Source organism: Condylostylus longicornis, unplaced genomic scaffold (genome assembly GCF_029603195.1).
Source record: "Condylostylus longicornis isolate FDR11 unplaced genomic scaffold, ASM2960319v2 ptg000030l, whole genome shotgun sequence".
NCBI classification, from domain to species: domain Eukaryota; kingdom Metazoa; phylum Arthropoda; class Insecta; order Diptera; family Dolichopodidae; genus Condylostylus; species Condylostylus longicornis.
In genome coordinates, this window is record NW_026577999.1 from 438,052 (window position 1) to 465,957 (window position 27,906).

General features: G+C 29.4%; 2 protein-coding genes across 2 annotated transcripts in view; one reads left to right on the forward strand and one right to left on the reverse strand.

Moving 5' to 3' along the window:
* Window positions 1-3,117, forward strand: part of LOC129608087 (protein amalgam) — a 132,205-nt gene extending 129,088 nt beyond the window's left edge. Inside the window, exon 5 of the mRNA XM_055519410.1 lies at window positions 2,890-3,117. Coding sequence (XP_055375385.1) covers window positions 2,890-3,107 — 218 coding nt within the window. The 3' untranslated portion in view covers window positions 3,108-3,117. The remainder of the gene's footprint in view (window positions 1-2,889) is intronic.
* A 5,579-nt stretch (window positions 3,118-8,696) lies between these two features.
* LOC129608088 (uncharacterized) lies at window positions 8,697-26,950 on the reverse strand. The gene is made up of 2 exons (XM_055519411.1): window positions 26,841-26,950; window positions 8,697-9,534 (listed from the first exon to the last, which is right to left on the reverse strand). The coding sequence occupies exons 1-2, from the start codon at window positions 26,948-26,950 to the stop codon at window positions 8,697-8,699; spliced, it is 948 nt and encodes a 315-aa protein (XP_055375386.1).
* Between the last annotated feature and the right edge of the window lie 956 nt (window positions 26,951-27,906).

The window sequence follows — 27,906 nt, forward strand, 5'->3', positions numbered from 1 at the left end:
CCATACCCGCTCCTCTGAGTTTTTGACAATCTCAATTTCTTATTTACTTTTCTACAGAATGTTCTTGGAATTTGACAATAAATATATGTGTACGAACTCTTTACGACAACAGATTTGAATTCATCACAAATTATATTAAAATTGCAGAACTTGCAGCTCATTTAAATTTCAATATATTGTAATTTAAAAAATAAGAAAAAGTTCTACAATAATAATTTTTTGCAATACATTAAGAGAAATGGAGAGGTCCAGTTATAACATTGTTCAAAGTTGACTTTATTAGTATTTCAAAAACATATTTTAAATTTCCATTTTTTACTCCGATTATAAGTATTCTACTAGAGATTAACATGCTATGCATCTAAATATTTTAGATTCTATTATGCATTTTTAAAATTCTTTTATACTCTCCTAGCAATGTATGGAGTTGAACTATAAGATAGTATGCATCATATAATAAAATATTTGAATTGTAAATTTTCATATGTGAACATACATTTTCTACGTAAATAACAGCTTTATTATAATAAAATTTTTTTCCTTAGTTATTGCTGTCTGCTGATTTAAAAATATTTCATAGTTTTTCTTTTCCTTTTCCATTTAGAAAAAAAAAAAAGAATAATGTTTCCGCCTTAATCCTTTGGATACCCAAAATAAAAGAAAATTATTTTGCATTTTTAAAAGAACGGAAAAGTTTCTTTTTGTATCTGCTGCCTTAAAATGTAACTAAAAGAAAAAGCATTGGAAAATTTAATTTTGTATTTTATCTTCTTATGCGTTAGATCAGTTCTTCATCGACCAGTTCAATTCAACAAGCTCCCATCCTCATTACGCTATCAATATAAATAACAATGGTTAATCATTTTTGAAATATTTGTGAAATTTACCGATATCAAACCGTTACTCAACCTAAAATCGTCCCAGGGACAATTACGTTCTTAAATTCCTTTATGCACTTTTCCCTTTTCAAACTGGAACAGCAAATATTTTCTGAACAAAGGCAACCAGTTCACACATTGATCCGGTGTGAATTCGATGTTTTCGGATAAGCATTAATAATTTCTTTCTGTCTAGAGCATAACTCTTCCCTTACAACATTGAAGCAATTAAAAACCGCAAATCCCTAAAAATATGCAATTTTTTTTAATTTTTACGTTTTCATCAAGAAATGGAATTTAAAATAGAGTTTCATCGAAAAACAAGTCTTTTCTAAATTAATATCTTAAATTACTTCTAAAATTTTGAAATATGCTTTGTAGTGTAAATTTTCAATATAAATTTGTAAAATAGAAAAATAATACTAGGCTATAACTTCGAATAATACTAGGGTATAATTTCTAATACCTTTCGAATGAGCAATGTGTACACAAACATTTGTGCTCTGTTCTGAATATCAAAGGATAATAAGAGAAAAAATCTTAAATTTTATCTTTCATTTTTGACTTTGAATTTGAATTTTCCATTTCTTTTATATTATAAAAATAATGTTAGTAAAACTTCAAAGAATTATTTATGAATGCTATTAAAATTTCTTGTTTTGTACATAATATGCAAATTAATTTTTAATCAAGTTATTCCATCTACCTATACAATGTTTTATCATTTTACTATTTCACTATTAAAATTCAAATAAACAAAATTTATTTAATTTTCTCAACAAAAAACAAAAGTACTAAAAAGTTTTAGAAACATTCATTCTAGGTTGACTTTTAAATTTTTCAAAGATTGATGAGAAAAGCATCATAATCTTGAGCCAACAAAAGCACCTTTATGGAAATTTTAATAAATGAAACACAATTGCATATTACCGCATTCCTGATTGATTAATTTAACATTCTGTATAAGTATTTCAGAATTCTTTAATTCAGAGATTTCAATGTGCACAATGGTGTTGTTTTCAAATTAAAAATTCATACTCATAAACGTGCCACCCTGTATTTGATAGCTCTGGATTGTCACACCTTTTGTTCACTGCAATTTTTAAGTATATTTGCTTAAAATTAAGATTAGATCTAAACTACGGCTTGTATAAAACTACCATATTAATCGCGAAAATATTAAAAAACCCTGCTTTCATGTTCTAGTTAATTTAAAGCACAAGTTTGTCTGACTTAAAATCGTGTAAGAGTGATCCGAAAAATCACTGTTGCCTGAAGTAAAGAGTACAATTTTGCAAATGCAAAAATTCCTATAGGTATTCTTACTTTTAGTCATTATTCCTTTCTACAATAAATATTTTTGTGTTCAACATTTTGTTTGGACTTGCACCTTAGAAAAAAAAAAACAACTTTAAAAATACAATCTAGCAAAGCTATTCGATATGGTTTGGTTCTCAAACAAATTCGAAATTATTTTGTTAAATTTTAAAATTACCATTATTTTTTCTCTCAAAAAATAAAATCATAGAGTTAAAAATTATTGCAATATTTTTAGTATAAAATTAATATTACAAAAAAAAGAGACAAACAAAAGAAAATCATAAAAAATAATAAAAAATAAAAATATTTTTAAACCGTTATAATTTATCTAAAATTCTATTTATTTTTTTTCTCTCTCTCTTTTTTTTCACATTTTTCCCTTTTTACGATTACGCTTGCTGTTACCATTGGAATTTTGGAATAACAACAACCGCTTCAACAAAAATAATAAAAAAAAAAAATAAAACTGTTATATTCATTTTGGGAAATGCAAATTGAAAATTAAAAACGAAAAATTTAACTGTTTATCTAAACAACAACAACAACAACAACAATAATAAATTAAAAAAACGACCATAAAATGGTTAAAATTCACGTAACGAATATAAAATTTATCTGCTTATAATTACATGTACATGCAATATGGAAATATAAAAAAAAAAACTTTTGTTTTTGGGTAAAATATAACTAGATTCAGCCAGTGTTGTGGTTCATGTTATAAATGGAGAACAGCCAGCCGCAATGCAGCATGGTAATAGTAGTGCTAACAGTATTCTTCTATCATTGTATTCATCAACAAGAACATCTAGAGCAACCAGCCATTTACAAAATTTAATGGCAAGACTGAAATCATATTGGTCCTTGTTAAATGTTTTATTATTAATAGCAACAACAACATCAATTAGATGATTACAAAATATTTTAGTTTAAAATTTTATAATAAGTTATAATTTGTATTTAAGTATGTATGTATGTATATATGTAATAGAATAGTGTGTTTATATTTTATATAATATTATAAGTATAATAGCTATTTAAACAATTTTTTTTTATTATTATTTTTATTTCGATATTTTACATTTTATTTTATAATTTAAGATAATAAATTAAATTAATATTGAATTTATAATATAAAGTATAGTGTTATAATAATTACAGGGTGCATTTTAACAAAAATAACTCTTATATTTATTGCTAGAAATTTTAGAATTAATTAGACGACGTGAACAAGAAATTGTTATAATTTTCCTAATACTCCTAAATGAAATCTAGTGTTTTAAAGAATTTCATTTCAGTATCATGCTTGCAAATATTCGTTGATTTTCTTATACAATAATTGAATATATTGTATAGGTTGATTTAGTATAACTTTCTACACTAACAAATATATTTCGTGTAGAATTACACGCTAGCAGAGTTTTCAATATTTGATTTATCAATAGTGACAAGATTGTTCGGATGAGTATTATTCTAGTCTAAATTCGAAAATTTAAGAGTTTTTATAATAATATATAACAGTTTAAGAAACCTTTGCTGTTAGTACTTATTAGATGAAATGCATTAGCACAAATTATGTAATTGATGGTTTTTTAATGTTCTTTAGGGTTCATTATTGATTTTTTACTCCAGTATAACAATTTCAATTGTATAACACTTTTCATTAATTAAGTCAATTTCTTCGAGGGGTAGTGGAAGAAGAAATGGAGTAGAACGTTTAATCCGAGCAAAGAGCTTTCCAAGTAAAAATTATAAAATTTTCATAAAAACCAGCGTTTAGTTAACAAAAAGACTACCAACTATACTCTCTGAATTAATTTGAAGAAATTTGAGATAATTTCATATATAAATTTTCGCATGTTAGTTCCTTCCAACAAAAAAAATTACTTTTATTGAAAAGCACCCTGTATAAAACAACATTAAAAAAAACCTATAGAAATAATTTTATAATAAATTGAAATGTTTGTATGTATAAGTGAAAATTTATGGTATAGACTAAAACAATATATAGAGAAATAATTTGAATTTTAACAGGTAATAATAATAATTAAATAATTAAAAAAAAATATAAACTAAAATAAATATTAAGCGAAATTAAATAAGAATTTAAATTGTAATAATTACGGTTGTAATAAATGAAATTAATGTTCGTAAAAAACAATATAAAAATACGATATAATATTTGGCGAGAAATTATATTGAAAATATATGAGCAGAGAGAGAAAATATGCACATATATACATAATATAGAAAATCGTGATATTTCACACTATTTAAAATTGTTTATAATGAATTTTAGGGTATTAAGAAAAATTAAATGGTTTTTATTTTCATTATTCGTATTAAATCAATGGAAATTTAATGAAAAATTTTGAGAATTTTTCAATCAAGTTATTGCTCCATAGCTCTTAAATTGAAACAAAATATCGACAAATTTAAGAGTCGCAGTTAGAAATCAACACCTGAAAAGAAAACTGATTCGATCAAACAATAATTAATTTAAAAAATTTTGATCAATTATAAGCAGCGCCAGATTTACGATATATGCAAAGTAAGCATTTGAAATGGGCGCCAAAAAACAGGGATGTCATTGCAAATTTTAAAAAATGTAACATTTACCTATACATACATTTCAGAACAAAAAGCTGAATGTTTAATTCCAGGATTTAATTTCATGACTAATGCGGCATTCACCATGATAAAATTACAAGAAAGTGATTTATCGCGTGCAATAAACAATATTTATGGCATATTGCTTACTGCTTCAAGGTTTGAAGCACATTTTTTGGAAATCGCGTAGGGGACCGAAGAAGTCAGAAACGGGCTCGATTGACAAGAATTTTACTTTTATGCATTATTAACTTGCTATTTTTAACTTATATTTTTTACACAATTTTCCATTATTTAAACTATAGTTCTGATTAAAATTGTTTTAAATTATCTAATTGCTTCTATATATCAGTTACTCATAATACAAAAAATCTATTTTAACAAAATTAAAATTTAAAATTTTACATTCTTTAAAATTCAGAATATGTCATATGCAATAAGAATATTTTCAATTTCATTCCATATAATGTAATTATAACATCATTGTATTAAAATTATCATGACAATAAAATATAAAATAATTGATATTATATTTTCCAGATTACAATTTTCACAAACTATAACAAATAAATTTATATAAGTCATCCTTTAAATTCAAGAAATTATGATATTATTTTATGATGCTAAAGAGAAAATTATGAGAATATTATCAATAATAAAACGATATACATATAGACGTATAATTTAAATAGACTATTTAGATGTTATAATCAATTCCATGCAATACAAAACATACTGTAATATAATCATTTCAAATATCACAAATAATTTGTATAATATTGCATTTAAATATTAAATCCTAATATTACCATATAACTTCTTTAATAAGTCACTTTAGTATACATTTGAATAAAATCAATATGGGAATGAAGATATGAAAGTAATAAAATGTTATGATGAACACAACATTGAATGTGTCTGACCCTTAATAAATTGCGGAAATTTTATTGCATATGTCAGTAGTATTCAGTATAATAAGTTTTCTTTATTAATTATAAGAGGAAAACTAGACGGAATTAAAGCCAAATATGGAATTTACATCATAAATGGTTTAAAAATATGGCCCATTTAACTCACTGTTGCTAATCTCCAACTCTCCAACTAGAAATTGAACAAAAATTACATTGAAATTCTAAGAAATATTCAAAGTTATATCATAAATTCAAGTAATATATTTTGTATTAAAGTAGTATATACTATCTTTTAAATATATTGTGAAACAATACTCAATTGAAGGTAAATTTTTATATTTAAACTTTATTCACTGTTTGAGTCCAATAGTACATCCAATTGAAAATAGATTTTTAAATAGTAAATTTGCAATGATTAAGATATTTTAATAAATCGTATATGAGGAATTTATAAATTATCAGAAATTTACGTCCTATATACTCTATTATTCTACATTATTATATCAAAATGTAATTAATAATGCAATTATTTAGTTGCCAATTCAATGTGAATGTGAACCCTTATAATATTGCAATTAATTAAAATTTATTCCAAAATACTTGAATATAACTTTAATCTTGTAAATTAAATTTTTGAAAATTCTAAATTTTACATAATTAAATTCACATTATATACACAAACACACATACATATTTTCATAAATTATTTATAACAATATACTATATAATTTGAAAATCTTAATAGCATTCAACATAATATGGAAATGTGCGAGTCATTACAGAGTCATTTCCTCTTTTTTTTTACCTTTACTATTTTACAAAGTAAAATATTTCAACATTGTGGCCACAAAACTAATTTATAAATAATTTACCTTTTATAATATAAATTTGCTGTCTCTAGAATAAATTTAACCCTACTTTTAGAACAATAATTATTATAATATTAAAAATATATAGAGAAAAGTTTTCCAGTATAATTTCATTATTAACAAAAAATATTATAAATTTTATGTTTTAGCAACATTATGTAAAATTTCCAACTTATGCAAAATAATTAGTAAATTATTTTTAATGAACAAGATTTTACTTTAAGAATAATTTTTCTATAGATATTTACTATAGATCTATAGTAATAAGGATATAATGGTTTTTGGTAATCAATTAAGATTTTGCAAAATTTCGTAATTTTATCTTTGAGGTGTCAAAATTAGAATGATTTTCATTAATAAATATAATATTATTGTAATATTGTAAAATGCAAATGAAGATATTTTAGAATAATTACAATAAAATAATATTCAATTATTTATTTTAAGAATGGAATTAATATTCAAATTTTAATAAAATGGACATTATTCACATATAATATTGATAGGCAGGAACATTGATATTATACAAAAATATTAAAATAAATTAATAAAATTTTAAAATTTTGGAAAATTATTTTAATATTTTCAAATAATTATGTAAGTAAATTTCCAAATAAACTATTTAAAATAGTGACTGACGCATTGGCATTTCAATATTCTTACATAAATTCATTGTAATTCTATAATATTAAGAGCTATTGTATGATATAAAGAACTATAATTTTTAAAATAAGTGATATTTAAGATCATATTCTAAAGAGTTCTATTCTGTTGTTATAGTATTAACATTACCTTAATATTACATTGATGTTGTATGTCCCATTTTCAAGAACAATGGTAATGTTACAACAGGCAGTCATGCTACTTTCCTGTTATAATTCCATTAAATTGAATATTTTTTGTTCTTTATATAAGCTATCGATAACATTTTCCGCAAATTATTTTTCATTGCATAATTTTTTTTAATGACAATATATAATGAATGAGTTTATTTTACATAAGTAGCTATATGGTGATTTAAAGTTAAAATGTAAAATATTAAAAATAATTTACATAATATTATGAAAAAGTTTTATTTACTTGGGTTAATAACTCTCTTATCAACATTTAATTAATATAAAGAGATTATCATTAACACTGTACATACCTACAATATTACGTTATACTCGTACAATATGGAATTTATGATTAATAACAATTATTTAAAATATTTTACTTTGTGCTGGTGATAAGTTAAAAGTAATTTCCATTGATTTATATGCTTATATAAATAATTTATTTAAATACAATACTGATTTTTTCCAATTTATGAGCCTGTTACACAATATTTTATGAAAATGAAAATATAAATTTTACGAACGTAATTGATTTCAAGCGAAAATTTTAAGTAAATAAAAATAAATTAAATATTTTAAAAATTTCAGAATTGCATGAACTTGGAAAAGAATTAATTGTTAAAACTGATAACACTTATATTTTAATTATTAGAAAAACCTTAATATTTAAAGAACTAATTTAAGGATTACGATTAAAAATGAGTAGGATCAATGCTGTCGATTGTCATAAATTTCAATTACTTGAACTGAATAATTTGTGTTTAAAGCAAATTTATTTTTTTTTTTGGCATATTCATTTAATGTACATACTCGTACAGTTCAAATGAAATGTTCCAAATCAAAGCAGTTGAAAATGAGTTCATTCAATTTCGGGCTTTTTTTCGGAGAAATTTTATTTATTAATTTTAATTGAAATAAAATTTCAATTTTTAGTTTAACATATTTTGCTTGTTGACTTACATTATTTCTGATCATACAGACACGTATGTGTGCTTACCGCTGCGGTGTAAAGCCGACAGCACCTGAGTGATAGCCCGTGACTCGACTTTGTTAAATGCGCCCTCAATATCCAGGAAGGCAGCCATCGTATACTCTCTGCAGTCCAGAGATTTTTCAATGTAGTGTATCAAAGAGTGGAGGGCCGTTTCCGTTGACCTTCCCTTACGATGCGCATGTTGTGCCGGAGATATAAGCTTTAGGTTAAGGTTACTCCTTATGTATACGTCCATCAACTTTTCAAATATCTTTAATAGAACTAAGTCTTTATCTAAATATCTAAATATCTTTAATAGACGTTAAACTGATAGGTTTGAGATCCATTGGGCAGCTGTGAGAACTTCTCCCAGCCTTAGGGATGAAGACCAGCTTAGCAACATTCAACGTTTTTGGAATGTAGGTTAAGTCTATACAGCACTCATAGATGATCTTAAGCCAAGGAAGAATGACCTCCGCAGCGCATTGTAGTTCTGCTGGCACTATGCCGTCAGGGCCACCCGACTTAAATGGATCAAAGCCGCGAATGGCCCAGAGTATTCTCCCTTCAGTGATCACTGCTCCCGCGCAGGACTCGCCAAAATAACCATTAGGAGCATGCTCTTCGTGACCTTCAGGAAAGTGCGTATCCAAGAGCAGCCCCGGAGACTCCAAAGCGGAATTGGTCCAGGAGCCGCCAGCAGCCATCAAGTAGCTCGGCACGGCTGGGTCACTTGCCAAGACCCGCCGAAGTCTGGAGACCTCCGTAATCTCTCCAATCCTGCCGCAAAACTCCCTCCAGGACAACCTCTGAGTTCTCCTTAACTCCTTCTTATACTTCCTTAGGTCATATTTATAAGCGCACCAATCAGATGGTGTCCCGGTGAGCTTCGCCTTATTAAACTGAGTTCTACATTTTTTACGAATGGCGTTTAACACATCGGACCACCATTGTGGTTTCTTGTTGCCTCTTATCCGAGTCAACGGCCACGCCTTCCTAGAGGCGCCATTTATGGCTCCAGTGAGCGTAGAAACCATACTGTCGAGGTCCGCAGGCGTCTCAGGACGTGAAGGGTCCCCGGGTCCAAGGAGATCGCTTAGCGAGTCTCGCAACCTTGGCACATCAGTCAGCCTGCGCTTCCTGAAAGTCAAAGGAGAATTAAAGAAATGCTCTTGCAATACTTTCCACTTCGTAACCAAGCCAAAAATAATTTGTGAGGCAATGGTTATGTCTATAATCTCCTGCTTATTTTTAGTAACGAATGTGGGCTCTGAGCCTCTATTACATAGTGTGCATCGCTCCCAATGATGAGACCAGTGCCAAGAGGCCTTCTCCACCAGGTCTCTCAGATTGCTAGGTTGAAGCATCCCCTGGGAATCATAGGACAGGTATACTGAGGCCCACCAGAAGATCCTGCCACCGACCTCGAGACTGACTGCAGTCAAATCTTCATTGAGGCAACAGAAAAGCATTCAAGTTACTTTTAATTAATATGCATGATCTTACCTTTCCGTCGCTGTTGCTATAAAACAGCTTATAGTTCGCCGTCCTGAGTCCGCAGATCCTTCCACCTGCCAGCCAGGGTTCCTGGACCAGAACTATGTCTTCTTCGCCCCTTTGTAGGCGGAGAAGGAGCGCAGCCGATGCCGCTTTAGAGTGATGGAGGTTGATCTGGATTATTCGATGCATTACTGCTTTTGTCAACCCCCACCGTTTTCTCTGCATCGTCGTCGAGGTCCAGGTCCAGCAGGTCCCCCCCCAGGTCGAGACGTCGTCTGTCAGATCCGACCTATCCAGCATTTCTGCTTCTGATGAAAGCGGTGTCTGAACAGACGCCTTTGCCGTATTTAAATTGATTGTGATTAAGGCAGTGGTTTGGGTAATTGCCCTACAACTTCAAAAGCTATTTGGCAATATATCTCATCAATTATTACTGAAGCTATAATATCGAAATTTTGTAGAATCAAATATTTTATTAAAGCTGTTATATATTAATAAAACTAGTTGAAATTTCTTGACTTCTTATTGTTTATTCCATACAGTCTCGAAAGTCATGTATTCACATATTATCGAAACTATGAAATTACAGTGGTGAAATTTTGCATAAACCAATATGACCGTTATTTTCAATAAAATTTCTTTAATATTGTATGAGCGTATATGGTAACATAGATGCCTAAAAGCACTACACATATAAAAACCACGAGTATGTGTTAAACAGCGTGGCAATTAACATGTGCTGTGTCTTAATCATTTTATCGTACCTAATATAGTACGGGTATCATAAAGATGACACGGCCAACTCTACTTATTCTCATTTAAATTAAATTTCAATATAATTTTTTTTTATAAAATTTATAGTGAAAAAATTGTATAACTATAGCCATTTAGACCTTCTTTTTTCGTTCATTTGCTCTATATAAAATTTTTAATGAATATTTTTAAAATAATATTGTTCAATTAAGAAATGCATTTATATAATTTAATTATTATATTGGAAAAATGAACTCAATACCAGTATGTATGTAAAATTTAAATTAATTTATTATATAATAGAAATTATTTTTTTTTAATGGTTTAATTTAAACTCCCAGCTATTTTTTGTTCTTGTTTCTCTTTATAAAACCCATAATTAAAATGAAATGTTAAAAGTTATATACAAAAAAAAATAATCATTTCTGCATATCTATAGGCGCACATATTAAACGTAATTAAAGAATTTTATTTATTTAATTTTATATATTTAATAAATTAATAATAATAATATTGTATATGTGAGCTATTATATTTAAAATGTTTAAATTACTTTTGTTGATATTTTCATTTTATATTAATGAAAATATACTTTAAATTATTTTAATCTTATAATTTAATTAAAATTATATAATAGGTATTATTGTAAAAAAAAATTTTTTTTTGCACTCTCTATATTTTGATTAACAGAAATTTTTACAGCAAGAGCAGCTATTCGCTATTAATGGGTAATTATTGAAGAAAGGACAAAAATATTTAATAATTTCTTTAATTAACTTTTATTATAAAATTTTGTTATGTAAGATCTTAGGTTAAAAATAATTGTACGAGTATGAGGAGAGTTCAAAGACGTTTAAGTGTGATAATTATTTGTAATATTATTCTGATCCTATTACTTATCGCTTTGAATACTTATTATTAGAAGATTATTCTTTTTAGGGATTATTCTAGTTTTGCAAATAAAAATTACAATTATTTGTATTCCGTTCGTTCACATTGAAGCGCGCACATACGCAACTGTATGATCACATACAATTAAGCAATCAAGCAGTTTGGTTTATTTTTCAACGCAATCGATTTGAATTGGCGCAATAGTTTTGTTTTTTAGACGTGCAAGTAGCGATTTTACAATCAAGGAGTAATTGCATGCCTGCCTAAACCCTAATCATAACTTTGAATTTACTACTGACAAATTAAGCTTCATCACCGACACATTAGGCCTTACAATTTAAATTTTAATAATTCTTGGCGGTGAATTACTCTAGAGTAAATTTATTGAATGTTATGGATGTTATACCACAATAAATTAAATTAGAAAATACCAAAAGAAAGAGCAGAATGATAAAATTATCCTCAGCTTGAAAATCTTCTTCGAGCTTCATTTAATTTCTGCTATTCTTCTGTTATTCAACACTCAGTTCTATTTAATTAAGAAATTTTTGTGTATCGGCAACAACATTTCTAATTTTTTTCAAATTTCTTCTCCAATTACATTTATTGAAGAATTGCTCGATTATATTTCAAAATTAATTATTTTTAATTTTAACAATCGTTTTTTTTTTTTAACTTTTACAGCATTCAATAATAAAAATTATTTTGATTCAAAAATTAAAATTTTTTGTTTAAAGTTTTTTTCTCTACCATGTTTTCTTTCATTTATAAATATTTTTAACAATGATAAATTCAATTAACAATTATTAATAAATGGTCCATTAAAAATTTTGTTAGTTTATGTTAATTCACCATAAATTAAACATACAAAAATTAATATTAATATCCGAAAACATAAAAAATTTTTTTTTGTTTTTTTGTTTTGTTGTACATACATAAATTAAATGCATATTTTAATTGGTTAACGATGATTAAAAATTTAATATGAATTTAATTGAAAATTTATGTTTAAAAATTTTTACTCTAGCGGAACAACAGAAAAAAAAAATTCTTAATTTAATTTCTGAAAGGTCCTTAAAGGAAAAATTTTTGGTTTTTAATTGAGAATTTTCATTTAATATCGAAAAAATAATTAATTATAGAAAAGAAAATTTGCTTTCAATATTTCAGTAAAATTTTAATTTAAGTTTATGTTAAATAGTTATTTTGGAAATTTTCATTTAAAAAGAAATTACAATATTGACATAATAAATAAAGAGTATAAAAATACAAAATAATTTATTAATTTTACCAAAAATGTTTAATTAAATATTAATTATATTTAAAATATTTATAAGAAAATAATTAATTATTAAAATAATTTTAATAGGATTTTTTTTATTGATTTTGTGAAAACAAAGAGAATAGAAGTTTAATAATTTTTTTCTAAATTTTTAATAAAGTATTGATAAATTTTTGAGATTTAAAGAGATCAAACTGAATCAAAATTGGAGAAAATTGTAACACGGTGAATTTCTCTATAAGAATATCAAAAAGATTATGTATAAAATGTATTGAACAAAAAATGAATTGGGGACAACCAATTGCTGTTAATGTATTCATACTTCTGCAGCTCAGTTGGTAGAGCGTCTAGGCTCAGTTCTAAGCAGACGGATATTTCTGGAAATAGGAAAAATTGTAAGGTAGTACCAACCAATTTGTATTTTACTTACTTACTGATGTGCAAATCCCCTAGCGGGGAAAATGCCATCTACAATTCTTTTATCCGAGGTATTGTATTTATTTCGTTAGCGAGATGAATTTCGGTAGGCGGGTCGCTCACCCACCGCAATTTGTATATTATTACCTTTCTATCTCTGTAAAAACAAAAATCGTTTCACTAAAATCGAATTATATAGTAAGGGCTCTGGTTCTTAAGCATTTCGAGGTAGAATTTTTTTTTTTAAGTGTTTCTACCTTCGCATCCTCTTTTATGCCGCGTTATCTTTTTATTCTGCAATCGTATGAAGTTATTTTCATTATCTATTTCCACTTAACAGTAAAGTTTTCCAACCTTTCAACAATATTACTGGAACTCTAAAATCTGTAAAAACAACAATTTTCTAACTAAAAAAAAGCGACTATAATAAATCAAACAGAAGGGTCTTGAGTTCAAAGCCCAGTCAGATCACTATAAAAATTATATTCAATATTATATAGTTTCATACACATTACATCATACATATTAGACATATTAACTAATTTCCATATTTCAATAATATCCAATTTTAAAATAACAGCAAAATAAAATATTAAATATCAAAATAATAAACTTAAATATTTAATATAAACTAAGGTAGGCTTGCAACCTACCTAGTAAACTAAACAATTCGTGGTTACCTACAATTTCGTGCACCAGCCCTATGCTCCTTCCAGGAGCGAAGTAGGAATAAAAAGAAAAAAATAATAAATTGAACCAGATTTATAATAAAGTATACGATTCGAATTTAAATTAAAGTATTTCTATAAATAGTTGAAAGTATGCGAATCAAATCATCACAAACACCTAAAAGTATGCAATTTCACTTTATTTTTAATCTTATTAAAATTTTGTAATGAAAATTCAATTTCAATCTGCGAGATCAAAATAATATTTGAAGTATTTTTTCAGAACCTTTTGAATACTATAATTGGATTAATTTGAAATTAAAATTAAAATTCGAAATGAAGATTCTGTCAACTTTAATAGTAATATTTTTGTTTTATTTTTTCAATTCCTTTTTTGTTATCAATCAAAGCGTTAAATTAAACAATAAAACAGAAGCTTTTAAGGATCAAAAAATTAATTTATACGATTACTGTTTTTATTTTCCCATACTTCGTTACGTTAAATGCATATTTTATTAACTGTATATAAGTTTGTAAATTAATTTCGAGCTACTAAAATTTTTTATGCACACTGTTCACAACACATTGCAGTAAAATTTCGGTGTAAGAGTTGCACTTTATTAATTTTTCATTAATTAAAATGCGTGTTATTGCATAAATAAAAAATTTTAAAAAGAAATCAAAGGCTCACCATTTACAGCTCATTCCAACATGAAACCGAGAAATTTGTATCTGCCTGTTTACGCTACCATGCTTGGCAATTATATTCGCGCAGTGCTCTCAAAAAACGAATTGCTATTTCTTGCTATATTCTTACTAACGAAGAACTGCAATAAGTACTTAATATTCTATTGACACTCGCCTGCAAAATAATCCATTATAGCTTTTTCCAGTCATTTTGAATTTTTACCAGTCAGTTTTCATTAAAAATACAGATTGACTTACGGAAATTTTAATAATCACTTTTATTTTAAATAATATGTGCTAACCTTTGATATGCTACGTTCGTCATAAAGCTTTATTAAAATGAACTCAATTAAAGATTTAAATTATTCTTTTACGTCCAATTTATACGCTTTGTGTATAAAATCACTTTTATTTTATTTTGTTGCAATGTAAAAGCGTTGTATCAATATTCTTACATTGGTTTAAAACTGCGAGAATAAAGGTAATATATATATAAAAGTTATGTAATTATGAAATAAATGAGTAAAATTAAAACAGAAATTTTTAATTAAATTGTGAATTTCTCTTTCGCGTTTTCTCATAAATTAAAATGTTATTCAAGTTTATATTAAAGTTATTATATAGAAATTTTCATAAACTGTTAGTAAGTATGTACATATAATATAATATATATATTTTATATACAAAATGGAATATAAGGATTAAAAAACACCCAACTCAAGCAACGTACATTCAATGGTTACATTTTTATAGCCTGTGAATATTATAGATGTCTGTATATGACACACAAGGAAAAAAATATGAAATAAATAAATATTTAATTGTAATTATCAAAGGTAATTTGCAATTACTTTTGTCCCTGAAAATATGTAACATAAAAGTGGGTAATAATTATAAGTACGTTTATATGTTTGCAAAAAGTTGTTTTTGAACATATTAGCCACATGAATGTGCATAAATGTACGTAAAAAATATATTAAGATTTCAAGATTTTGCAGATAAGCTGAAAGAAAACGGGGATATTAGGTAACAATCCCGTAAAATCACAAACATTTAATTACATTGTATATGCATTGCATGCCGGCTTCTTAACAAAAGGTCAAAATTTTGTGAAATAACAATATTTTATAACTAATTATATGCTATAATAATAAATGCCAAACTATTGCCACATTTTGAATTGAAACATTGCCAGAATTGAATGTAATTAGAGAAAATTGTAATTTTTTCGGTAAAATTTCGTAAAAGATCTCAATCAGTACGCTGATATGTTGTAAAACGAATTACCCAAAAATTTCCTTCCTGTACTTCATTATTCAACTATACTTATAATTTTACGTTCTCCAAAATAAAATAGTAGTGTTGGATAATTATTTCATTAATTATCTTTAATCATAATTTCCTTGAATTTTATTTTTAAGGTCAAATAATATTGATTCTACTTTATGTTCATGTGAAATATGTAAAAAACAAAGTAATTCAAAATATAAGCATCATTTTTGATCGACACAAGTATAGGCAGTGGTGAATTAAAATTTTAATATCAAAATTAATGCAAAGCATATTTTTTCTTGTGCATTTTGCGATTATAAATACAAGTATCAAATGATAATATTGCAGATAAATTATGAAAATCAAACATTTTTTTAAAAAAATTCATGTTCCTGTTAATTTTTTTCTCCATTTGGTAAAATCTTGAGGATTTTTGCGAAAAAATCAATTTTACCAAAATTTTACATAAATATTTAAAGGTACAGCAAAATGGTTTACGCAAAAATTTTCTACATATTAAAACCACGCGAATTTCAAAGCAAATGTATCTTTTGAAAAGCAGTAGTAAAATGGCACTAATTGCAACATCTCCAGTACTGATTGCATTAAGAAATCATTATCATGTATTTTGCATGTCACAAAAAAATATTTAAGTAAATTTCATCACACTCACCACTGTATATAGCCATAACAGGCTACGTTAAAATATGCGTTGTATTTAATATTTTTGTAAAAATAATTAATTGTTTTCATTCTTTACTTACTATTTACAGTTTGTGAATTTTCTTTGAAATTTCATAATAATATGCAATTATAATTTTAATAATTTTTTCTTTAATAATACCTACTTAGTTTTCGCTATTTTTTCCATATTACAATCCGGATTTTATTAATATAAAATTAAAAACGAAATGTAAGAATATAAAATTAAAAATTTAAATTTAACTTGATGTTTTCACATTAATTTTATTAAATTTAAAGATTATTAAATTTTAGTAATTATTAAAACAAACAGCAGAGTCTTCATTGTATGTGTTCTATATACGTGATAAAGCATGTACAAGATAAATACAATAAAAATTCAAATAGAATAAGGTGTTAAGAAGTAAATCTTCTAATTTTCAAATTACCCAACATACAAGTAATTAAAACGCCAAAAAATGGGACACCATACTATTTCCTGCTGATATTGTAAATAAATCTCAAAACAATATAAAAAAACATTTTTAATTCGTTAAAATTAAAACAAATTAAACAGCGAAGAGTTTCTTATTGAAAACTAGATCTATTCTCCCTAACCAAGTCTCAAGTGGCTCTATTTCCAATATAGTTTAAAATTATTGCTAATATTTCACCTAAATGTATGCAATTAGATATGGTGTACATGTAAAATTCTCTAATAATTTTTCAGCCTTCATGTTACTTCACAAACCTGAGCATTCGATGTAGAAATACTAAATAAAGTATAACAAATATCATTAACAATGTTAATTTGAAATAAGGTAAAATTAAATAATACCGAAAAAAACAAGTTGTAAAAATAAAATTTACTTAAATAATCTTGTATATATAAATTAAAAATATTAAATAAAATAATTGTTCTAAGTCAGAGAATAGATTTTTAAGCTTACCGAGGTACACAACCGATCAAACATGAAATATAATTAAGAGAAAAGAAAAATAAACTTAAAATAGTATTAAAAATATATAAAAAAAAATTGAATTAAGGTAAAATTGAAATTGAAATCTATAGACTTATTAAAATTAATTTGAAAATATAATAAAAGAGTTATTGAATTAATAATTATTATTAAAAAAATTTAATATTGTAAGTTAATTATAAAAAACAATTAATATATTTTTATTAATATTATGTATTTAATATTATACAGTGGTAGATATTTTTAGAATGCAATAAAATATGTTCTGCCATTTACAAACCATTATAAATGATTTATAAAATTCGATTAACTTAACTTATTTAACTTTTGATTTATTGCTGGGGCGGAGAAAAGCACATATCGGTCTAAATCGAGTCAGAATTTGACGCTTTTCAGAAATCTATGCTTGCGTCTATATCTGAGACTGTTATTTTTTAGATTTGGAAACGGAATGGCAAATCTGTTACACTATTTTAACATTCGTTCCTACGGATATAAAGAATAGTTTTATCTATGTAATTTTTTAAGATATTGATACCACTTTAACCTTCATATAGTGGAATTTATAAATATCTTGAGATTTATATTTTTAATGTTATTAATTATTTGAGCTTATATTTTAGTACTGAAATTCAAAATTAAATATCACATTGAAAATTCGAGTAATTTGTAGAAACAACAACAATGTATCATAGAATATAATGCAAACAATAGAAGGAAAGCTGTTAAAAGAATATGAACCACTGTATATATTTATAATATATAATATAGAAAATGAATATTTTTTGGAAAGAAAAAAATATTATAAAAATAGTTATAAACCTAAAAATAATTTTTGTTATAATGAAAAAAAAAACTAGTAAAATTAAAAATTTTTATCTACAATTTTTGTTAATTTTTTTTTTTTAGCAATATATGAAAAATACTTTAGCTAAGATAAACGATAAAAAAAATTAAAATGAAAATAATTAATAAATAAATGATTAAAGAGAAAAAATAATTACATATTAAAAATAATATTAAATTATTTTATTTAAAAATAAAATTTCAGAAAAATTTCTCTTCAAAAAGCAATTGGAATTAATTAAATTTCACCAGACAGCTGACATTCATAATATTCTTCACATTGTACCTTATGATTTAAGATATGAAACTATGTACAGAACTTCCCGATTCCAAATTTATGCTATTGTAAAACATTCTGAATTTTTAAGTATACTCATAATAATATTACAAAAGGCGCAGACGCAGATTGTTAAAAAAGAACCAAAATTCTGAAAAGTTTTAGGTGGAAGAATGGAAAACACTGACCGAAAGTTTTAAGGCTTATCACGTTTTTGGAATTTTAATTGCAGAAAAGTTCACCATAAGGCAAAAATTCTATAAATTAATTTTCTTCTATCTGGAAATTTTAAAATATTTTTTCGTCACCAGTCCTAACATTCATAAGTTTCATAAGTTTCTGCAATTTTCACTTATTTCATATTTCTATTTTCTTAATGTAATTTTTTCTTTAAAATAATCCTTTTTAATAAAAAGAAAAAAAAAATTAATCATTTTATAAAAATGTTGCTTCCCACTTGACCATTTTACATGCAAAATCATTTTTATAATTTAAAACCATTTAATGGCAATTTAGAAAGTTACGAAACCATAATAATCTTTGTGCAAAATATTTCAACTCAAAAAAAAAAGTAAAACAGGCCAAAAAGAAAATTACCTTTGTAAATAAAAATTTTTAATTCATAATTTATAATTCTTAATATTTTCATAAGTACGCTTTGGAAAAAATGTGTATAATGTACTGGCTGTGCCATTACTGAAATTAAAAAAGTTGAGTCTAATGTACATTTTTGTATTTTTTCTTTTTATTCAACTGCCACAACTGCCATCTATCACTTTGTATTCAGATGTTCATATTATAAATTTCTTTAATATACAACAATTTCAAGAAGGAATTGCATACAAGAATTTTTTTTCTTGATTTATTTACTTGCAAAACTACTGCTCTAGGTCTTTGTTAGCATACATATGTGCATTCTATGCTATACACATAATATACATATACATACACGTCTGTCAATTTTTCCATCTTGAATAATACCATACATTCCACTGATTATATTAAGTAGATGAGTATGGCGTTTTACATTCACATTTAAAGAATATAATATACATCGTATTACAATTTACAGGACATAAACTTTATGTACTTGTAATACACAAAAAAAAGCAAGAACCAAAAAAGGAGAATCCCACAAGATTTTTTGTTGAATTTTGCAATTCTTACATTCCAAATTCCATTCAATTTTAAGTTTTAAATAAAGCGAAAAAAAAAAGAAAATTTTTTTAAGGATTTTTGTAATCCTTTCAGAGGATAAACATAAGGATAATTTAATTTTGTAGTTTTTCTTTCGACTCTTACAGTAAAATAAAAAGTTTTTCGTTTAATATTTTTACTATTTTCTTTTTTCTCCTGTATACTTTTTTGAAATTGTTACATTTTATATTATAAAGATTTTGAACAAGCATTAAGTGAATGTAAGATAGTTAAGATTTCAAGTTAATTCGAGCATTTTATTAAAAAGGATTTTTATAGAAATTTTACAATTCGTAAATCAACAATCAAAAATTTACCAAAAATAATACGAGAAGACAGACTTAACTTATCTCGGAATGTGAATGTACCATAATTTTATTTGACTCGAATTTAAAAATTAAAAAAAAAATATTAATAAAAAATTATTTTGATATTCGGAGACAATAAATGCAAATGTTGTCAAAAAATGGTTTTAGAACTTGAATGGTAAAAACGCAGTCTGCGTTCAATATCATCAAAATGATGACAGTGAAGGTCATTCTCGCCTTGCCACCACTGCATTTAGTCGCCGAGAATGTAGCAAGGGCAACTATCCATTGATTGTGTGAAAAGTCAAAAGACAGGGAAACTATTTAAATGACCGAGACACCTTCTAAAAGATGATTCTGCCCAAGGGTTATATGACTAGGAAGTACAGCTTTGAGAAAAACTCCACCCCAAAGCTGGGTGAGAAAAGGAACTGCAAGGCAGAGTCGGTTAGCTACTCAATGGGAAGTCACACCATCAGATAGTTTACAGACGGGTCGAAAATGTCTTTCTGTACAGGTCATAATGTATTTTGGGCCAAAATCAAATACTTCGAATCAGACGGAAATACATGCTACAGAAAAGTGCACCAAAATTAATTTGTATAGGAATTGTAGCGGGTGCGTTATATCAATAACTTACAAAAGTCAGGCTGTAATCACAATTTTCGCCAAATTTCCTTGCAAATGATGTGGAATTATTTCAACAAACTCGACTGGTTGGGTCAAGACAACAGGATAACGTTGCACTGGGCTGCAGCGTACCCTGACGAGGAAACAAATTCTGATTATGTTGGGCCGAAATTAGTCTAAGCAATATCGGTGGTATGTTAAAAAGTGAAGTACAGAAAAAAAGAAATGAGCTTTGGGGCTCCGAGAGCGAAGGGAAAATATTAAAATCCTCATTATTCACAGAATTTTATATAATATTCCTTACGAAATTGAAAAAACTTAATATGATACTAAAAACAATTTTTTTTAAAATAAAAGTTAGAAAAAAAATTAAAGAGAGACACAAGAACATAAACCACTATAAATGAGATTAGTGATATAAAGAAGAGATAGAAAATACAAAAAGACGTGCAAGCCATATAAAAAAATAGATTACATAAACAAAGCCAGTATAGGAATTATCAGATTCCGGGTTCTAATTATTTTGTATGTTATGACTGACATGCAGATATTTTCTATATTTTGTTGCTACATAATATTAAGGGACACATTTTTTCAGGTAAAGTTTCTTTGACAGCAAATTGAAAGCAATTTAGTACAACAGAATACAAAATAACGCACGTGCCATTTTATACGCTAAAACTATAGATGGAACAGTTATTTATAATTACACACGGTAAGCTTATAGGTAAGTATATTATTATGTATGTAATACGTTACTATTATCTTTATGAAAATTCTTTTTAATACTAAAAGACATTTATTTCAATTATTGATATTATGGTGAGAATTTTTTTCTAATAAATAATAAAAATGCACTGAGCGACTCCAAGAACCAGAAACGGCAATCAAAACCCCAAAGATAGCATTGATATCCGCGGCGAACGTTGCGTTCAACTCCTACACAGGCCCTCGAGGTGCTTTTCCACCTTCTTCTTCTGATATTTTCGGATAATAGGTTAGGTTAGGTTAGGTTGTCGCGGCTCCCCGAAGGGTACACATAGGCCAACTAGGCCTGTTGTGGTACCGCTGGATCTCTTCCCTCCCGCTCCTCATCAGAACCGTGCCCGAAGAAGTATGACCCAAGGAATCTCTGCCTGGAGTTCGCCAGTGCCGGACATGAGCATAGAAGGTGGGTCACCGTTTCCTCCTCCCCCTCGCCACAGCAACTCCTACAAAGATCGTTTGCGGGGTGGCCTATTCTCCTTGCATGTTCGCCGATCAGACAATGGCTCGTCAGTACCCCTACCATAGCACTGATATCCTCCCTTCTGAGAGAGATCAGATCCCTTATGCGACGTAAATCCAACTCTGACCACAAATTTCTTGTCGCGTTACACGTTGCTCCATTAGCCCATCTATCAATGCCGCATTGCGCAGCAGCAGCCCTAGGGTTCTTAGAGGCATGCCCAAGTTCTCCTTTTCAGGTGGAGTCCCCAGAGTAGTTCCATGCCTCGCAAGCTCGTCCGCCTTGCAGTTTCCCGGAGCCCCACTCTGTCCGGGGACCCAGACCAAGTTTATTTCGAACTGCCCTGTCATCTCATTGAGAGACGACCTGCAGTTCAGGACCGTTCTAGACGTGGAAACCTCAGAGCCCAGTGCCCTTATCGCGGCCTGGCTGTCAGTGAAAATACTGACGCCACCAGCCGATACGACGTTGCACCCAAGCAAGCGAAGAGCCTCGGCCTGAAATACACTACAGTGATCCGGCAGACGGAAAAAGAGCTCAACATCTAATTGCTCAGGATCGGCCTCACCACTGCGGTATATAGCCAATAAACTATGCTTGGTTTTACGCCCCACCTCTTCCTGACGGCGTTCTTACATGAGCAAAGCGCAATAGTTGCCTTCCTTATTCTCTCCATAACGTTGGACCTCCAGTTCAACTTTGAATCAAGAATTAGACCCAGGTATCTAGCCTCCCTGCTAAAGCATAAGCGGATTCCGTTGAGTGTCGGCAGTGTTATTGTTGGTATCTTATGTCTCCTACTGAAAATAACCAGTTCCGTCTTTTGTGGGTTGATAGTCAACCCACAGCCGACAGCCCAGCCAGACACGAGGGTCAGGGCTCTCTGCATCAGCCCACTTAGGGCATGAAAGTGTTTTCCAGACACCGCAACAGTCAAGTCATCAGCGTAAGCTTTCATCTTGTAGCCGTCCCCCTCCAGGCATACCAATAATTGATTAATTACGAGGTTCCAGAGAAGAGGAGAAAGCACACCTCCTTGCGGGGTGCCCCCACCAACGGAGCGCTCAATGCATGATTCCCCAAAGCTTGTCCTGATGGTTCTACCTGACAGCATGTTGCCTATCAGAGCAATCAGAGAGCCATGAATCGAGAGCCCCGACAGCACCTGAGTGATAGCCCACGACTCGACTTTGTTAAATGCGCCCTCAATATCCAGGAAGGCAGCCATCGTATACTCTCTGCAGTCCAGAGATTTTTCAATGTAGTGTATCAAAGAGTGGAGGGCCGTTTCCGTTGACCTCCCCTTACGATACGCATGTTGTGCCGGAGGTATAAGCCTTGGGTTAAGGTTACTCCTTATGTATACGTCCATCAACTTTTCAAATATCTTTAAAAGAAAAGACGTTAAACTGATAGGTCTAAGATCCTTTGGGCAGCTGTGAGAACTTCTCCCAGCCTTAGGGATGAAGACCACATTAGCAACAATCCACGTTTTTGGAATGTAGGTGAAGTCTATACAACACTCATAGATGATCTTTAACAAAGGAAGAATGACCTCCGCATCGCATTGTAGTTCTGCTGGCACTATGTCGTCAGGGCCAGCCGACTTAAATGGATCAAATCCACAAATGGCCCAGAGTATTCCCCCTGCAGTGATCACTGCTCCCGCGCAGGACTCGCCAAAATGACTATTCGGAGCATGATCTGCGTGACCTTCAGGAAAGTGCGTATCCAAGAGCAGCCCCGGAGACTCCAAAGCGGAATTAGTCCAGGAGCCGCCAGCAGCCATCAAGTAGCTCGGCACGGCTGGGTCACTTGCCAAGACCCGCCGAAGTCTGGAGACCTCCGTAGTCTCTCCAATCCTGCCGCAAAACTCCCTCCAGGACGACCTTTGAGCTCTCCTTAACTCCTTCTTATACTTCCTTAGATCATCCCTATAAGCGCACCAATCAGATGGTGTCCCGGTGAACTTCGCGTTGTTAAACTAAGTTCTACAATTTTTACGAAGGGCGTTTAACCCATCGGACCACCATTGTGGTTTCTTGTTGCCTCTTATCCGGGCACGCCTCCCTAGAGGCGCCATTTATGGCTCCAGTGAGCGTAGAAACCATACTGTCGAGGTCCGCAGGCGTCTCAGGACGTGAAGGGACCCCGGATCCAAGGAGATCGCTTAGCGAGTCTCGGAACCTTGGCTAATCAGTCCGCCTGCGGTTCCTGAAAGTCAAAGGAGAATTGTGTCTAGCAACGAATTTAAATTCTATATAGCGATGGTCCAAAAAGGAATGCTCTTGCGATACTTTCCAGTTCGTCTATGGAGGAGGTTATGTCTATAACCTCCTGCCTATTTTTAGTAACGAATGTGGGCTCTGAGCCTCTATTACATAGTGGGAGGTTAGTGCTCACGATAAAATCAAAAGGTCACTCATATCTAGTGTTGGTATCTGAGCTTCCCCAGATCACGTGATGTGCGTTGGCATCGCTCCCAATGATGAGACCAGTGCCAAGAGACCGCGATTTCTCCACCAGGTCTCTCAGATTGCTAGGTGAAAGCATCCCCTGGGAATCATAGGGCAGGTATACTGATGCCCACCAGGAGATCCTGCCACCGACCTCGAGACTGACTGCAGTTAAATCTTCATTGCTGTAAAGAGGCAAGAGGCTTCTGCAGAGGAGCCAGCTTTTATTTATTCAATATAACGAGAGCATGTCTATAGTCGCCCTTCTTATCTTCTAGTTTGGCTACCCTCCAGTTGGCAGTTGGCAGGTTTGTGTTTCCCAGCTGTATCATCTTTAAGATTGTATCCATGTCTGACGGCTCAGCTGGAATCCAGGCACGAGCTCGCGTTCGGATAGTGGATTGGTGCAAGATTGGCTGTACGCCTAATGACTACATCACCAGTTTTTCGGTGGTTCTTATACGGTACGTGGCCATACTGAAAACTAGCGGATATGTGGCGCAGACGGTGGACTATGTCTCAGTGGATTTATCTACTATCTCAGAGTGATATCGAAGCTGTAGGACACCCGTTAGCAAGCTCTGCAGAAGTTAGTTAATTAACAGGAGTTGATAGGAATTAAATTCATTTATTTGCTTTCTTACACACTGTAGAACGATGAATTCCAAAACCCTCTGCAAATCCTGACAGGTGGTTTTTTACATAAATTGTTATATGCCTAGGTTCATACTATTATTCTACTTGATGCATATGGTCCAGTTTTCCAACGTTCTTTAATGTACATTTATATTGTAATATTGTAATTTAACCAAATGCCGTTATTATTTTGCATAATTTTTGTTTTAATAAAATTATAAAACAAAACACAATATAATTTACAGTCCACATGATTTAAAATTATTCTACATTTTACATACATGCATGCAATTTGAAATTCAGTATTTCAATAATGTAAAATTGGAATATAATTTTATATAACAAATTATATTCAAAATTTTTACTGTGATTTTGTGCTATAAACAGATTTTATAACATAAAATTTATAATTTTTTATTAAATTGAATAATTTTCTATTTAATTTCGTTTTTGTATGTTTGTTTCAAAATATTAGTACAAATTTTTATAATTTTATTATTGTTATGGAAAGTATCTGCATTGAAAATACATTCAGAATATTCTGTATAGGTATAGCTACCCGAATTGCGTATAATATCTGTCATAAATATGGTAATTAAAAACATATTTTTAAGAAATTACGAGTATAGTAAAACATAATTTGAATTTAATATCATTTATCATTTCCATTCGTGCAATACATAATTCATAATTTTCAATTCAATTATACATGCAAATTGCATATTTATAGGATACAATTTATAGAATACAATAATAATAATCATAATGGAGATTATATTTTTTCTTTAGTATTTATGTTTTATATTATGTTATAATCAAAGTGAAATGAGTAAAAAGAAGAATAAATATTATTGTGTTAATAACGAAATCGATCAGGGATGATGTTCTTTTTGATTACTTGTAATATTAACAACACACAATATAAAAGATGTAGAATATACTTTTTGTCCCTGAACAAATTTTGGTTTAATTTTAATTATACTAACATCTTCCAACCGATTAAGTTTCATAAGTTTAAGGAATTTTTAGTACAATTAAGAAGAAATATAGAATTATTCTAAAAATTGTTCATGATTGCCCAGTACCCATTGTTTTTAAAAATCTATACTCGTATAACATTCCTAAAAGTCTCTATAACATTTTGTAGTATCTTATAATTTCAATGAACACTATTTGTTATGAGAAAATTAGTATTTCTATGAGGTTATTTGTTATTTTATGCTGAAGTTTTGTGTACACAATATGAAGATAAACAGAATGAATGCGGAAAAATTTCCAAACTGAAATAATATTGGTCGAGGTAAAGTAATGTCCCTATAGAAAAATCTTTTTCTTACATAACATGACATGATGCACTGTACCTTACTATCATTGGAAGCGATGCCAACGCACATCACGTGATCTGGGAAGCTCGGAAAACCCTTATTATGGTCATAAAATCTTTACAGAAACTCTTGTGCTCAAAAATGTCTTTGAATTCATGAAAAAATTTTTTGCAATTAATTTGTAATTATGATTTTTCTATAGTAATTTCCGTTGCATAAATTCTAGAGCCTCCACCAGGTCTCTCAGATTGCTAGGTGAAAGCATCCCCTGGGAATCATAGGGCCGATATACTGAGGCACACCAGGAGATCCTGCCACCGACCTCGAGACTGACTGCAGTCAAATCTTCATTGCTGTAAAGAGGCAACAGAACAGCATTTAAGTTACTTTTAATTAATATGCTTGATCTTACCTTTCCGTCGCTGTTGCTATAAAACAGCTTATAGTTCGCCGTCCTGAGTCCGCAGATCCTTCCACCTGCCAGCCAGGTTTCCTGGACCAGAACTGTGTCTTCTTCGTCATTTAGTAGGCGGAGAAGGAGCGCAGCCGATGCCGTTTTAGAGTGATGGAGGTTGATCTGGATTATTCGATGCATTACTGCTTTCGTCAACCCCCACCAACGTTTTCTCTGCATCGTCGTCGAGATCCAGGTCCAGCAGGGCCCCCTCCAGGTCGAGATGCATGACGTCGTCGTCTGTCAGATCCGACCCATCCAGTATTTCTGCTTCTGATGAAAGCGGTGTTTGAACAGACGCCTTTGCGGTTTCCTCCCTGTTCTGGACCACATAACATGACATGGTGCACTGTATCTTACTATCATTGGGAGCGATGCCAACGCACATCACGTGATCTAGGGAAGCTCGGAAAACCCTTATTATGGTCACAAAATCTTTACAGAAACTCTTGTGCTCAAAAATGTCCTTGAATTCATGAAAAAATTTTTTGCAATTAATTTGTAATAATGATTTTTCTATAGTAATTTCCGTTGCATAAATTCTAGAGCCTTTGTAATTGTTAATACGAAATATCTAGGTACTTTTATTGTTCAATTCGTGTCCTCTTGTGTTTTACATATTTTATTATAATTTTTTTTTCCTTAATTCAATTTAAATTTAATTTAATGACGTACATATGTTGGTTTACGACATGTTAATTTTGTAAGGTTTTTTTTACATGTTAACTGTGTGTCTATATGGAATAAAAATTAATTTTAGCATACTTAACATAGGTTCAATATTTTAATAAGAGAAATTTATAAACGCTAGTTTTTAAGACAATACTGCCAAGAAAAATAGACTTAACAGACTTGTCAATAATTTGTCGGTTTATACGCTATTAATCGACACAGTAATCGATTTGTAATTTTTTACAAATAACTGCGGAGCGATATTGGATAAATTTTCACCGTAGGCAAACAGGATACTGGCAGAAGTGTTTGATTTACTGCATTTCGCATGGAATTTACAAATTAATTGTGA